Source organism: Grampus griseus, assembly GCF_964374135.1.
Source record: "Grampus griseus genome assembly, chromosome: 8".
Taxonomy (NCBI): Eukaryota; Metazoa; Chordata; class Mammalia; order Artiodactyla; family Delphinidae; genus Grampus; species Grampus griseus.
In genome coordinates this window covers 103,000,189-103,015,525 of record NC_139002.1, presented here as the reverse complement: position 1 = coordinate 103,015,525, position 15,337 = coordinate 103,000,189, and the positions used below count along the sequence as shown (strand labels likewise).

The 15,337-nt window shown below is 53.4% G+C and overlaps 1 protein-coding gene across 2 annotated transcripts; it reads left to right on the top strand.

Annotated features, from left to right (window-relative positions):
- The first annotated feature begins 8,818 nt into the window (after positions 1-8,818).
- Positions 8,819-15,141, top strand: MEN1 (menin 1). 2 transcript variants are annotated; one of them, XM_082659876.1, is made up of 10 exons: positions 8,819-8,867; positions 9,248-9,708; positions 10,684-10,892; positions 11,064-11,192; positions 11,479-11,519; positions 11,595-11,682; positions 12,244-12,380; positions 12,806-12,941; positions 13,385-13,549; positions 13,767-15,141. In XM_082659876.1, exons 2-10 carry the CDS (start codon positions 9,264-9,266, stop codon positions 14,247-14,249), a joined length of 1,833 nt encoding a protein of 610 aa, XP_082516002.1. In that variant the 5' UTR covers positions 8,819-8,867; positions 9,248-9,263; the 3' UTR covers positions 14,250-15,141. The 2 variants fall into 2 exon arrangements, with proteins under 2 accessions (XP_082516002.1, XP_082516001.1); XM_082659875.1 differs by having other exon boundaries at positions 8,825-8,855.
- Positions 15,142-15,337: the final 196 nt, after the last annotated feature.

Genomic DNA, 15,337 nt, shown 5'->3' with positions numbered 1-15,337 from the left:
TCACATGGGGGTAAGTGAGGAGAGTTTAAAAGCGAAGGGACGGGGCTTCCCTGGTGGCACCGTGGTTAAGAATCCACCTGCCAATGCAGGGGACACGGGCTTGAGCCCTGGTCCAGGAAGATACCACATGCCGCGGAGCAACTAAGCCCCTGCGCCACAGCTACTGAGCCTGCGCTCTAGAGCCACAACTACTGAAGCCCAGACACCTAGAGCCCATGCTCCACAACAAGAGAAGCCACCGCAATGAGAAGCCCGCGCACCGCAACGAAGAGTAGCCCCCGCTCGCCACAACTAGAGAAAGCCCGTGTGCAGCAACGAAGACCCAGCTCAGCCTAATAATTAATTAATTAATTTAAAAAAAAAAAAGCGAAGGGACGGTTTACAAAAGTGTGGGCAGCATCAGGGGAACCCACCAAGGAGTGGCGGTGCCCTGAGCCGCGGCCGCAGTGAGGAGCTGTTATCACCCCCAGGTCAGCCAGGCAGGAAAAGGCAGGTGTTACCCTGCGGGAGCTATGGCTCTCAGTAGAAGCCCTTGGCCATGGCCAAGCAGGAAGGCAGCCCAGGAAATTAATTCCTCCACCTCACTCTACTCCCTCCCTCCCATCTCCTGCTTCCTTTGGTCCAAACCCAAGCAGCAGCCAGACGCCCCTAGAGCTGAGTTTCTGCAGGTCTAGAGGGCAGCCTTTGGGGTCCAGAGCAGGGTGGAGACGGGAGGAAGTGGATCTGAAGGGCACATCCTGCTGCCCCACCCAGGTGAGACTGCTGAGAGGAGTAGGGGGAGGGGAGGTCTGGGAGGGGTCTCACTTGTTCTAATCTGGGGTGTCCATGACTGGGCAGGACCCAGGCCTTGAGGCTGGGCTGGGTGAGGCAGGAGGATAAGTGCTGGGATCAGGGCAGGCTGTGCCCTAAGGCTTGTGGAGGGCCCTAAAGTTAGGCAAAGGGGCCTGGTTAGAGATACGGATTGGAGGGTGCCCGGGAAATTCCAGGGCCTGGTTAGGAGTGCAGCCTTGATTCCAGTCTAGTTCTGCTATTATGGGCAAGATACCTGACCTCTCTAAGCCTCAATTTCCCCATCTGTAAGTGGGGATCATAAAATCCATCTCATGGGAGGTTCTTGTGAGACTTTGGCCAGACAATGAGTATAAAATGCCTTCAGCTCACTCAGGAAATGTTTGCCTATGGAGATGCAGAAGCCCAAAGAGAGGGCCCAGGGCAGGGACACCGAGGCCTCTTGCAAGCTAGGGCCTCCAGCCACCCTCACCAAAGTGGAGAAATGGCTGTTTCCCTGGCACCTCTCAATAATTTAGCCAAAAGATTTTCACAGTTTTACATTAAACATTTTTTTTTCTCCCAAAGTTTTATGTTGACAAATTTCAAACCTACAGAAAGATTGAAAGAATATGAACGCCCTGGGACTCCCCTAGTGGTCCAGTGGTTAAGACTCTGCGCTCGGGCTTCCCTGGTGGCACAGTGGTTGAGAGTCCGCCTGCCGATGCAGGGGACACGGGTTCGTGCCCTGGTCTGGGAGGATTCCACATGCCGCGGAGCGGCTGGGCCCGTGAGCCATGGCCGCTGAGCCTGCGCATCCGGAGCCTGTGCTCCGCAGCGGGAGAGGCCACAACAGTGAGAGGCCTGCATACTGCAAAAAAAAAAAAAAATACTCTGCGCTCCCAATGTAGGGGACCCGGGTTCAATCCCTGGTCAGGGAACTAGATCCCGCATGCCGCAACTAAGAGCCTGCATGCCGCAACTAAAAGACCCCGTGTGCCGCAACTAAGAGCTGGCACAGCCAAATAAATAAATATTAAAAAAAAAAAAAGAATATGAACTCCCTACACTCTTCACTTAGATTCACCATTGTTAACATTTTGCTGCTCTTGCTTTACTTCTCTACCCATATAAACGTGTATACATAGCATGTATTTTGCTAACATTTGAAAGTAAGTTGCAGACAATCTGAACCTTGCACCTAAATACTTTGCAGCCGTCTCTTAAGAATAAGGAACCATCATGCCGTACAGCAACTAAGCCCGTGCACCGTAACTACTGAGCCTGCGCTCTAGAGCCCATGAGCCACAACTACTGAGCCCACCTGCTGCAACTACTGAAGCCCACATGCCTAGAGCCCATGATCCTCAACAAGAGAAGCCACCGCAACGAAGAGTAGCACCTGCTTACCGCAACTAGAGAAAGCCCGTGCGCAGCAACGAAGACCCAACATAGCCAAAAATAAGTAATAAATAAAATAAATAAATTAAAACAAACAAAAACTAACCACCCCATATTTCGGGGCCCTCTCACCTTCAAAAATAAATAAATAAATAAATAAATTTTTTTAGAAAAAGTATAAGGAACCACCAAGAATTCCCTGGCAGTACATGTCATTTTTTTTTTTTTTTTTGACCTGGCAGGTCCAGTGGTTAGGACTCTGTGCTTTCACTGCCGAGGGCTCAGGTTCAGTCCTGGTCGGGGAACTAAGATCCTGCAAGCTGTGTGGCGCGGCCAAAAAAAAAAAAGAAAAGAAAAAAAAGAATAAGGAATCACCAGAAGTCACTATTAGTATCTCAAGAGATTTAATATTTTTTTAAATTTATTTATTTTATTTATTTATTTTTGGCTGCATTGGGTCTTCGTTGCTGCGTGCAGGCTTTCTCTAGTTGCGGCAGGTGGAGACTACTGTTCGTTGCAGTGCACGTGCTTCTCACTGTGGTGGCTTCTCTTGTTGCGGAGCCGGGCTCTAGGCGCGCGGGCTTCAGCAGTTGCGGCGCACGGGCTCAGTAGTTGTGGCTCGCGGGCTCTAGAGCACAGGCTCAGTAGCTGTGGTGCACGGGTTTAGTTGTTCCACAGCACGTGGGATTTTCCCAGACCAGGGCTCGAACCCGTGTCCCCTGCATTGGCAGGCAGATTCTTAACCACTGTGCCACCAGAGAAGCCCTCAAGAGATTTAATATTGATACTCTGTATCAGTCTGTTATGGGTTGAATTTTGACCCCTAAAAAATGAAGCCCTATTCCCGAGTACCTCAATATGTGACCTTATTTGGAACTAGAGTCATTGCAGATGTAAGTAGTTAAGATGAGGTCATTAGAGTGGGCCCTAGTCCAATATGACTGGTGTCCTTTAGAAAAGGGGAAATTTGGACGCAGAGACACACACACACAGGGAGAACACGCTGTGATGATGAAGGCAGAGATCAGGGTGATGCTTCTACAAGCCAAGGAATGCCATAGATTTGCCAACAAACCACCAGCAGCTCGGAGAGAAGCCTGGAATAGACTCTGTCACAGCTCTCAGGAGTAACAAATCCTGCTGACATTTTGATCTTGGACTTCCAGCCTCCAGAACTGTGAAATGATACATTTCTGTTTAAGCCACCCAGTTTCTGATATAATTGTGTCAAAAATGTTCTCTGTAGCATTAAAAAAAAAATTGAGCATCCAGTTCTAGATCCCATGCTGCATTTGGTTCGTGTGTCTCTTGAATCTCCTTTAATCTACAACAACTTTCTCCTCCCACCTTTCTGGGCCATCTTTCATGATATTAACTTTTTTTTTTTTTTTTCGGCCATGCCACACAGCATATGGGATCCTACTGCCCTGACCAGGGATCGAACCCTCTTCTCCTACAGTGGAAGTGCAGAGTGTAGAATAACCCACAATTTGCATTTGTCCTGATTGTTTCTTCATTAAAGTCAGATTTAATATTTTTGTCAACATATTATATAGCAGATGCTATTTTAAATTAATTTTAATTACAATAATACACTTTTTTTTTTTTTTGGTAAGTTAGAGGCTGAATTCCCATTTGACTCCCTGCCCTCCTCTCATAAAGTTATGTCAGTGTTCCATATATGCCCATACATGTTACTGGCAGGCATCAAGAGGGACCAGCCTCCTTGCCTCCATCAATGGGAATCAAGTTGGAGCCTCAGAACCCTTCCTACCCTTGGCAGGAAGCCCTGCTCTCCGTGCTCTCACACTCACGGCCGGCCCACCACCCTACCCCTGCCTCAAGACCATCAGAACCTGTCCTACTCTTTGTCCCTGTTGCTCAGTTTCACTGCAGGGACTGAAGCCTCTAGGTTCTCCATGGCTCTGGCCATCGCTTTAGCTGATCCCATCTCCACCCTCAGCTTCTGGTAGCTGTTCACCATGCACTCTAGAGCTGATGGTCCATCTTCAGCAAAATCTCCCGTGTCCTCGCCCCCTTTTGCAAATGGTCCTTAACCCTCCTGCTCTGTCAGAAACTTTGCCCTCCCTGGGGTCACTGTTGCTCGCTGCCTCATGTCCCACAGGCTTTCTACACCCCTCCCACCATTGGGCCTGGAGATGGGGTAGGGGTCCTCCCCCATGGCCACTGATAGACACCCTCCTCCCTCCTCCTTTCAAATACTTAGGTTTGGGCTTCCCTGGTGGCGCAGTGTTTGAGAGTCCGCCTGCTGATGCAGGAGACACGGGTTCGTGCCCCGGTCCGGGAAGATTCCACATGCCGCGGAGCGGCTGCGCCCGTGAGCCATGGCCGCTGAGCCTGCGCGTCTGGAACCTGTGCTCCGCAATGGGAGAGGCCACAGCAGTGAGAGGCCCATGTACCGAAAAAAAAAAAAAAAAGAAAAGAAAAAAACAAAACAAAAACAATAAAACTTAGGTTTGAGCTCAAGTTATTAGCTTATACCACCCACTTTGCTTCAGATATCTCCTAACCCATGCATGACTCATTTCTTGATAATTCTAGCTCCTGGCTTGCTGTCATTCTCTCCATCCTATTCCTATTTTAGTTCTTAGAGACTTTGATATACATGTGGATGATCCAGCTGCCAGGCCTCTCGGTTCCTTGAACCCATCTTCTCCCATTGTCTTGCCTTCCATCTCATCCCAGTCACTCACTCCCATAGCTATACTGGAGAGCCGCACTGTCCTATATGGGAGCCACTGGTCACGTGTGGCCACTGAGCACTTGAAATGAGACTGGTCTGGGGACTTCCCTGGTGGTCCAGTGGTTAAGACTCTGCGCTTCCACTGCAGGGGGCACAGGTTCGATCACCAGTCAGGGAACTAAAAAAAAAAAAAAAGAAATGTGACTACTCTGAATTGACATATGCTGTGAGTATAAAACACATACCAGGGACTTCCCTGGTGGCGCAGTGGTTAAGAATCTGCCTACCAATGCAGGGGACACGGGTTCGATCCCTGGTCCAGGAAGATCCCACATACCGAGGAGCAACTAAGCCCGTGCACCACAACTACTAAGCCCGCACTCTAGAGCCTGCGAGCCACAACTACTGAAGCCCACGTGCCTAGAGCCCGTGCTCCGCAACAAGTGAAGCCACCACAATAAGAGGCCTGTGCACCGCAATGAAGAGTAGCCCCTGCAGCCAGAGAAAGCCCTGGGCAGTAACGAAGACCCAACGCAGCCAAAACAAATACATACCAGATTTCAAAGACTTAGTGTGGGAAAAAATATATTATCATTAATAATTTTTATATCGATTACAAGTTGAAATAACGTTTTGGACATATATTATTAAAATTAATCTCACTTGTATCTTTTACTTTTTTAATGTAGCTACTAGAAATTTTAAAATTACATATGCAGCTCACGTTAGGTTTCTACCGGAAGCACTGATCTAAATCTCTTTTTTTGGCCGAGCTGCATGGCTTGTGGGATTTTAGTTCCCCAACCAGGGATTGAACCCTGGCCCTCGATAGTGAGAGCGTGGAATCCTAACCACTGGACTGCCACAGAAGTCCCCTAAATCTTTTCACTGCCAATAATGACACCAACCGTCTCCCTATCGTCTCAATCCCAAGCATCCTACTCTCCATCCAACACCCCTATCTTTCCAGCTCTCTTTAGCACCCCAACTCCAATAAACTTTTGACCCCTTTGGAACCTACAATCCATTGATTTTCCCACATTTTTGCAGCCCCTCATCCCTCTTATGTCCTTACGTTCCTCCCTCAAACAGCCTAAATTCCAGTCAATTGTTATAATCACTCCTTTGTATGAATGTATTTGTTCATTTATTCAGCAAACAATTGTTGAACATCAATTATGTGCGGGACACTATTCTAGGCACATGGAACACGTCAGTGAACAAAACAGGCACATTCCCTGTCCTCATGGAGCTTATATTTTGGTGGTAGGAGAGAAATAATAGACAAATAAGTAAATTATATTAGATGCTGGAATAGTGGTTCTCAACCGGGAGCAATTTTGCCCTCCAGGGACATTTGGCAATGTCTGGAGACATTTCTATTGTCACAACAGGGGGAGGGGCATCTGGAAGGGGTAGAAGCCAGGGAGGCTGCTAACCATCCTACAGGGTACAAAACAGCCCCCAACTACAAAGAATTATCCAGCCCCAAATGTCAACAGTGCCTAGGTTGAGAAACCCTGTTCTAGAAGGTGTTAATGCTTTAGAAAGAAAAAAAAAAAAAAAAGTAGAGTTGGGTGGAGGGACTGAAAGAGGAATTTGGGCTGGAGAGTGTGGTCAGGTCTGGGTCAGCCTCATTGAGAAGGTGGCATTTGGGAGGGAGACCAACTGGGCTTCTTATTTCATTGAGAAAATGAAAGTACCCGTGTATTCTGCCTTCTCTCCGATTATTATTATTAGTTTTAAATTTTATTTATTTAATTTATTTATTTTTGGCTGTGTTGGGTCTTCGCTGCTGCGGGGGCTTTCTCTAGTTGCGGAGAGCGTGGGCTACTCTTCGTCGTGGGGCGCGGGCTCCTCATTGCGGTGGCTTCTTTTGTTGTGGAGCACGGGCTCTAGGCGTGCGGGCTTCAGTAGTTGTGGCACGCGGGTTCAGCAGCTGTGACGTGTGAGCTCTAGAGTGCAGGCTCAGCAGTTGTGGCACACGGGCCTGCGGCATGTGGGATCTTCCCGGACCAGGGCTCGAACCCGTGTCCCCTGCATTGGCAGGCGGATTCTTAACCACTAAACCACCAGGGAAGTTCCCTTCTCTCCAATTATTATGGCTAGACTGTGTTCATGCTCCTAGCAAAGGACAAGCCTGTCACTCAGGAACTCCCATCCTCTCTACTCGTTCGGGGTCATCAGTCTTGCATTCTCTCCTATTAAACAACAGCCACAACCATGACTTCCTTTGACCCTCTTCCCCCTCCAGCTGCCATCTTGATTTTTTCCTTCGCTTTGCTGCAAAGCTCACTGAAAGAGTTGTGTATTATCACTGTCTCCAGTTTCTTTCCCCTCTTTTTTCTTGAGCCCAAGAACTCTGGGCTTTTGCTCTCAAACTGCTCCTAAGGTGGTCACCAGGGATTCTCACAGAGCTAAATGCAGTCAGTCCTTGGTGCTCAGCTTGCTGACCTGTGGGCAGCACCCGACCCTGTCAATCACCCCTCTGCCTTGGTCTTCTGAACCAGATGCCCGTCTGGTTTTCCTCCTATCTCTCTGGCTGATCCCTCTCAGAATCCTTTGCTGGTTCCTCCTGGTCTCCCAACCTCTCCATGAAGGGGTGTCCCAGAACTCAGTCCTTGGGGATCTCATTTCCATATACCCCTCACTCAATTTCCCCTAATGTTAACATCTTATACAACATGGTACATTTATTAAAACTTACTGATGAAAACTATAAATGAAGCTACAGGTTTTATTTGAATTTCATAAGTAGGGCTCACAGTTGCCCAAGATTTGACTGGTTTCGTTTTAAAACTGAAAATCCCATTCCCCTGAAGTCCCCTCAGACTTGGGCAAGCTGGGACAGTCAGCCACCCTATTCACCAGTTTTTCCACTAATGTCTTTTTTTTCTGGTCCAGGATTCAATCCAGAACGCCACGCTGCATTTAGTGGTCCTGTCTCCTTAGTGTCTTCTAAGCTGCAACAGTTTCTCAGTCTTTCCTTGTCTTTCATGACCTTGACACTTTTGAGGGGAACTGTCAGGTACGACCAGTCTGAAAGTCCCTCAGTTTGGGTTTGCTGGATGTTTTCTCATGAATAGGCTAGACTTATGGGTTTTTCTGGAAAAAACCCACAGAGGTGAAGTAGGGCAGGAATTTAATCTGTTTTATTCACTGCTACATAGCCAGTGCCTGGGACTGAGTGCTTGGCCCATTATAGGCACCAAAAATCTGTTTGTTAAATGAGTAAGTGAATGAATGATTCTGTAGAAATTTAGTATTGTTTTGAAGTTTTAAAATGGTAAATAAATACTACCCTATCATACATATCGCTCTGTAGCTTTTTCCCCTCAACAATTTGCCCTGAAGATCCATTTTAGGATGCATAGAGCTACTTTACTCTTCTTGTATACAAATTCTTGTATACAAATAACTACAATGGTTCTTTAGATGTTCCTCTTTGCACACGTGTTAGATGTTCTCACGGACAGAAAACTAGACATAGAGTAGGCACATTTACGTGTTAATGGATACCAATAAATATCCAACTACAGTGGCCGAACACGTTTACAGTGCTCCAGCAGCGTTTAAAAGTACCCGTTTTCATCACATCTTGCCGACACGTGATGACGTACAGAAGCTCAGCGAGTGCTGAGGATGCCTGCTCACTCTCCGGACTACAACTCCCAGAATGCACTGCGGTTCCTCTGCCTACCTGGGTAGGCGTGAAATGGAATGACCAATCCCTGAGGACCTCAGGAAGGTGGCGCTGCCTCCTCTCCTCACCTACCTCTGGGTTCTGCCGCGCCCAGAGCAGCGGGACTACCACTCCCATAAGCCATCGCGGACTGGCCGGCCCAGCCACCATTTCAAGACTTGGCAAGGACAGGGGCGGGCCCCGGACTCCACTTCCCGGCAGGCGGTGCGGCCCGAGGGGGCGGAACTCCATTTCCCAGCAGGCTCCAGGCGGCGGGCGCTGCTGTGCCTTGTGTGGGATGTAAGCGCGGAGGTGGGCGCGGGGGACCGAGGCCAGGACTCTCCTTGGGACTTGGGGGGCCTGGCCTAGGAGCGCCTTCCGCGCGGACTCTAGGGCCCTGGGGGTATGGGCGCAGAGAGGGGGCGGGGCGGCCATTGGGAGTTCTCAGTGGGGTCCTAGGGGCGCACCCCCATCGGGGCCGGGGCTCCTGGGGTTGTGGGGGACAAGAAGGCCCCGCAGCCTCGGCTGAGGGGTCTCTTCGACGAAAGAGGCGGAGCAGATGAGCGGAGCGTGAAGGGGCGGGGAAGCAAGGGATTGTGTCTGTGTGTGGGGGTGTAGAAAGCTAGTCGAGCCTGGGAGGGGGGCTCCTGGGCCGCGCCCCCCCGACCCTCCCTCCGCACGCTCGCCCGCAGGCCGAGGCCCGCCGCCATGGGGCTGAAGGCCGCCCAGAAGACGCTGTTCCCGCTGCGCTCCATAGACGACGTGGTGCGCCTGTTCGCTGCCGAGCTGGGCCGAGAGGAGCCGGACCTGGTGCTCCTATCCTTGGTACTGGGCTTCGTGGAGCACTTCCTAGCTGTCAACCGCGTCATCCCCACCAACGTGCCCGAGCTCACTTTTCAGCCCAGCCCTGCGCCCGACCCTCCTGGCGGCCTCACCTACTTCCCCGTGGCCGACCTGTCCATCATCGCCGCGCTCTATGCCCGCTTCACCGCCCAGATCCGCGGCGCCGTCGACCTGTCTCTCTACCCGCGAGAGGGAGGCGTCTCCAGCCGCGAACTGGTAAAGAAGGTCTCCGATGTCATCTGGAACAGCCTCAGCCGCTCCTACTTCAAGGATCGGGCCCACATCCAGTCCCTCTTCAGCTTCATCACAGGTTGGAGCCCGACAGGTGGCAAGGGGCGAGAATCCTGTCTCACGTGTGAACCTTGGCCCACCTCTTCACAACACTGTGTGGTTTACAGAGCCCTTTTGAGACCTGTAAGCCTTGTGAGGTGGGGCAAGTGTTATGTCCCCCTTTGCAGCTAGGGAAACTGAAGCCCAGAGAGGGAAAGTGATCTTCTCAAGTCACACAGAATGGCAAGGCTGGGATTGGACCCCAGTCACATGACTCCAAATCCATTAGCCCACCCTCTGCCCCCTCAGAACCCCCCTCCCTGCCATTGAGCAGCTACAGGAGTCCTGCAGCCCAGCCTGAGGCATAGAGGGCAGCAGCAGATTTAGGGAGTGAGGAGCCAAAATCGGGCTGCATTTGAGCCAATTCCATGAAACGTCTATGAACATGTTTTGAAAGTGAACAGACCAGGGCTTCACCTGAAGAAACTGAAGGCTCAGGGCTTGCAAAGAGCTTTCCTCTTTGGTCCAAGCCCAGTTGACCGGCAGTCAGGTCCTGGAGTGCCATATTGAGAAGGAATCTGAGGCTGCTTCTGAGCTTAGCAGGAAAAGAATACAGAGAGAAATGGGGAGTGTCTGCTAGTGGGTGTGAAAAAGGAGTGTTGGCCAGTGTCCTGTTTTTGCCGTCCCTGGTTATAACCTAATAGGTACAATAAAACGAGGAAATTCTAGCAGAAATATATAATTCAGTTGTAGAGAAAGAGAAGAAACAGGGTCAAAAGCTGGGTGGAACTACAAAAGATCCAAGGTCTCCTGTTGAGGATGGGGAACGTAAAGGGGGAAGGAGAGTCTCTGAACACGTAGGAGGAAAGGGGTAGAGGGAAGACGGGCAGGAGTGCCTGAGGTTTGAGCACAGGCTTGGAGGTGAGTGTGGGAGGGTGCATGGCCCATCACTACCTGGTCCCTTCCCCCAGGCCAGAGCTCAGAGGACCCTCTTTCATTACTTTCCCTTCCACAGGCACCAAACTGGACAGCTCTGGTGTGGCCTTTGCCGTGGTGGGGGCCTGCCAGGCCCTGGGTCTCCGGGATGTCCACCTGGCCTTGTCTGAGGACCATGCCTGGGTAGTGTTTGGGCCCAATGGAGAACAAACAGCTGAGGTCACCTGGCATGGCAAGGGCAACGAGGACCGCAGAGGCCAGACAGTCAACGCGGGTGTGGCTGAGCGGGTATTGCATCCCCCCCCATACTCTCCTAGCCCAAGCCACCCAAGGAGTTCTGCCCTCTTCCTATCACCACCTACATATGTCAGGAAGGGGAGGGCCCCCTTCCTGGCTGTCATTCCCTAGAGCAGGCACAGGTAGGCCATCGTGAGACATCTGGTCTTGTCCTCTCCCAAGAGCTGGCTGTACCTGAAAGGATCATACATGCGCTGTGACCGTAAGATGGAGGTGGCATTTATGGTGTGCGCCATCAACCCTTCCATTGACCTGCACACTGACTCCCTGGAGCTGCTGCAGCTGCAGCAGGTGAGGGGTGCCTGTGGGACCCTGGGCCAGGGCGCTTTCCTTTCCTGAGCTTCAGCTCCCCCTTCTGTAATGTGGGTGAATCATTCCTGGCCTGGACTTTCCTGGGGCTCTTGGGAGGGGAGAATTGAGACGTGAAAGCGCTTTGACTTCAATAAGGGGCTAGTTCTGAATTCTGGCTTTTCCCACCTGGTGGGAGGTCCCTACTGGTGCTGGACCCCCATCTGCGTGGTAGACTGAGGACCCCCCTCTCTCCTGCCAGCTCACACTTCTCTCCTTTGGCCCCTAGAAGCTGCTCTGGCTGCTCTATGACCTGGGACATCTGGAAAGGTCAGTAGAGGGAAGTGGCCAGGCTGGGCCTCAGGGTGGGCTGGGGGGCAGCCTGGACTCATGAGCCTTTCCCAGGTACCCTATGGCGCTGGGGAACCTGGCAGATCTGGAGGAGCTGGAGCCTACCCCTGGCCGGCCGGACCCACTCACCCTCTACCACAAGGTGGGGACATCTCAGGAGGGTACAGAAGGGAGGTGCAACGATGGCTGGGGTTCCCTTTTATCTGGGACTGGGAGGGGGCAGGTGAGGCGAGAAGAACTTTGTGTGTATTGGGGGTACCGCCCATCCAGTCCTCGTTTTGTATTTACCGTGTGCGTATTCAGGGCGGTCAGGGCTGTCTGAGGAGTGTTCTGGGTTCCCTGCCTGGGGGTGGTAGGTCCTGGATTTGTCCCCTCCGCCCTGCCTTTTCTACTGCCTATCATTGTCCTTCTTGGAGTATAGTAGAGGTCAAACACTGTGAGAGCACTGAGGCAGGGGGTGTTAACTTGGTGGGGCTGGGGGTAGGAGGGACACTGGGCTGGGCTTGGAAGACCAGCCCAGTGCAGACCTACAGACCCAGGGAGGAGCACCTGGTAGAGAGGATGGCCCGGGGTAAGGTCACGTGGGAGATGAGATTCTCTGGAATCTTCCTATTGCCCCTCCTGGGTGTGATCCAATGGGACATTTGTGCCACCTGGGGCGGCTGGGAGCTGCCTCCCTGAGGCCCCTCTGCTCTATCCCCAGGGCATTGCCTCAGCCAAGACCTACTACCGGGATGAGCACATCTACCCCTACATGTACCTGGCTGGCTACCATTGTCGCAACCGCAACGTGCGTGAAGCCCTGCAGGCCTGGGCCGACACGGCTACTGTCATCCAGGAGTGAGGATCCCCCCACGGGGCCCCAGCCTGGCCTTTCTTCCCCTTCCACCCAATTTCCAACCACCCTCGTCCAGGAGGGAGGCCTGGGTCCCAAGCCCTATCACCTCTCCATCCAGTCACTAGGCAGCCAAGGCCACCATCACCCAAGAGGTAGGGACCCCTAATGAGAGCTTCACGCCTTTCCTTCCCCACCCTTTCCTCCTAATTTCTAACCACTGTCATCCAGCAGTGGAATCTGCATTCCCCATCCCCCTCCTCACTCTTGCTCTGGGCTGACACAGACACCACCATTTTCGAGTGAGGACCCCAACTGTTCACTCAGTCCCTGGATGACCCCGGAAAAGAAACCAGGGCTCCATCCCCTGCCAGGTCCCTGGGGGTAACCGCCATAGCCGAGACCCCACAGTGCCCTGCTGCTCTCACAGCTACAACTACTGCCGTGAAGACGAGGAGATCTACAAGGAGTTCTTTGAAGTAGCCAATGATGTCATCCCCAACCTGCTGAAAGAGGCTGCCAGCCTGTTGGAGGCCGGCGAGGAGCGGCCAGGGGAGCAGACCCAGGTGAAGGGCTGGACCTCCAGCCTGTGTACGCCTTCCCACCTGAGCAGGGCTCCCAGTCACAGGACGTGGGACTGCTGCATGGGACTGGGGATGGCACGAGACAGGTGGCCCAGTTCAGGCAGACAGCTGTGTTCTCTTATGCAGTAGCTGAGGGCCTGGGCTTGGGTTTGAGGAGTTGAGGTAAATGGGGTGGAAGCCCCTCTCTTTCTCTGTCAGGGTCACTCATTCAGCTGAGGGGGTGAGACGGAGGTAAGGGATGGTCCCTCCCTCCTTCCAAGTCCTGGCTAAGGACTGGTTTTATAAAAGGAAGGCGGTTCTAAGAATTTTCTCCACCTATGCTCACATCTGCCAGAGCCAGGGCTCTTTGTCTAGGCGAGAGGTCTGGCCTGTGCTCTCTGATAGTAATGGGGTCTGAACTGTGTCCTCCTTTCCCCCTTTTCCAGGGCACCCAGAGCCAGGGTTCTGCCCTCCAGGACCCAGAGTGTTTCGCCCACCTGCTGCGATTCTACGACGGCATCTGCAAATGGGAAGAGGGCAGTCCCACGCCCGTGCTGCACGTGGGCTGGGCCACCTTCCTTGTGCAGTCCCTGGGCCGTTTTGAGGGACAGGTGAGGGACAGCTGTGCAGGGTGGCTGGGGAGGACAGGTGGTGACAGCAGCTACAGCAGAGTCAGAACCTTTGTAGCCCTGAAGGGGATCTGTCCATCCCCTTTGGGTGCGGGTGAGACCGAGGCTCCACGACAGGATGGTCTTGGCCGGGTCTTGGGGTTCGACCCACTGGCCTGCAACCTCTTCCTCCGCTTGCCCCCGCCCCCATGCGGCCCAGGTGCGGCAGAAGGTACGCATAGTGAGCCGAGAGGCAGAGGCGGCCGAGGCAGAAGAGCCTTGGGGCGAGGAAGCCCGAGAAGGCCGGCGGCGGGGCCCGCGGCGGGAATCCAAGCCTGAGGAGCCTCCGCCGCCTAAGAAGCCGGCGCTGGACAAGGGCCCAGGCGCGGGCCAGGGTGCGGTGCCAGGACCTCCCCGGAAGCCCCCAGGCACCGTCCCGAGCACTGCCCGCGGCCCTGAAGGCGGCAGCGCGGCTGCAGCGCTGGCGCCCGCCTCCTCGCCGCCACCGGAGGGTCCGGTGCTCACTTTTCAGAGCGAGAAGATGAAGGGCATGAAGGAGCTGCTGGTGGCCACCAAGATCAATTCGAGCGCCATCAAGCTGCAGCTCACGGCTCAGTCACAAGTGCAGATGAAGAAGCAGAAGGTGTCTCCACCTAGTGACTACACTCTCTCATTCCTCAAGCGGCAGCGCAAGGGCCTCTGAAGTACCCGGGTCTCAGTAGCGGCCCACTCGGAGCCCGCCCTCAATCAGGATTAGGTTCCACCCCAGCCCCCTAGCGAGCCCAGGCTCCGCCCCTGGCCTAGGGGCCTAGGCCCCGCCTCCAGGCCTCACCCCTACCCGGAACTCAGGCTGCAGGTTCCCAGAGTAGACTCCACCCAGCGCCCGAACCGAGGGCTCCGCCCAGTCACTGGAATATGGAGCCCATCCCCCAGAATCCCAGCCGGCCAATTGAAACCTTACCCTGAGTCCTTCACCCATCTTTAAAGGTCCAACTACGGGAAGCTCAGGCTCCATCTCAGAACCGAGGCTCTAACCTTAGGCCTGACCAGTGTTGGCTCAGGGTTGCTTCCAGCCCATAGGGCTGTTTCACCCTAAACCCTAGGAGCACAGGTCCCACCCACAGCCCGGGAACCAAGGACCCCGCTCAGCCCCTAGAAGTACATTTCCGCCCTTCAAAATTCCATTCCTTGGGAATCCAAGCCCCCTACCGCAAAGAACTTAAGTAACGCTTCCAGAACTTGGAAATCCTAGCTTCCTTCCCTGTCGCGAGGCCGGGACACGAAACTCCGCTCCCGGCGTGTGCGAATCCTGAGCCCCACCCGCTTCCTGACCAAACTGGCCCCAGATCAGAGCAGACCTCTCTTCCGACCCTCTGGGAACCTCCCCGGGGTCCATCCCGTCTCGGGGGACTCTGGAGGAAATCTGCAGGGGGTTGCGAGTGGGTGAGGGGAGCCTGATCGCTTCCTGTTTTGTACATAGATTTATTTTTCAGTTCCAAGGAAGATGAATACATTTTGTAAAAAAAAAAAAAAAAAAGTACTTGTCCGTGTTTCATCTGGGAATTTGGGAGTGGAGCTCCCCCTCTTTCCTCTGCCTTCCGGCCCTCCGGGTTTCGGGCTCCCCACCTGTAGAGCGCGAGGAACTGGTGGCCGGCAGAAGAGCCTCGGCACCATCAGCTCCTCCCGGGCTCGGGACTTTCCCTAGCTGCCGAGGGCCGGTCCCGCTGGCGCCTCCTCCCGGCCGGGCGGCGGGGCATCCCCGGCCTGGCCCCGCCCCGGGCCCCGGCCCCG

What these genes read in the sequence shown, in the direction of transcription:
- MEN1 (XM_082659875.1), top strand. An exon ending in CCTCTTCAGCTTCATCACAG is followed by an intron (nt 9,709 to 10,683) that starts GTTGGAGCCCGA and finishes TCCCTTCCACAG; the next exon opens with GCACCAAACTGGACAGCTCT. An exon ending in ACGGCTACTGTCATCCAGGA is followed by an intron (nt 12,381 to 12,805) that starts GTGAGGATCCCC and finishes CTGCTCTCACAG; the next exon opens with CTACAACTACTGCCGTGAAG.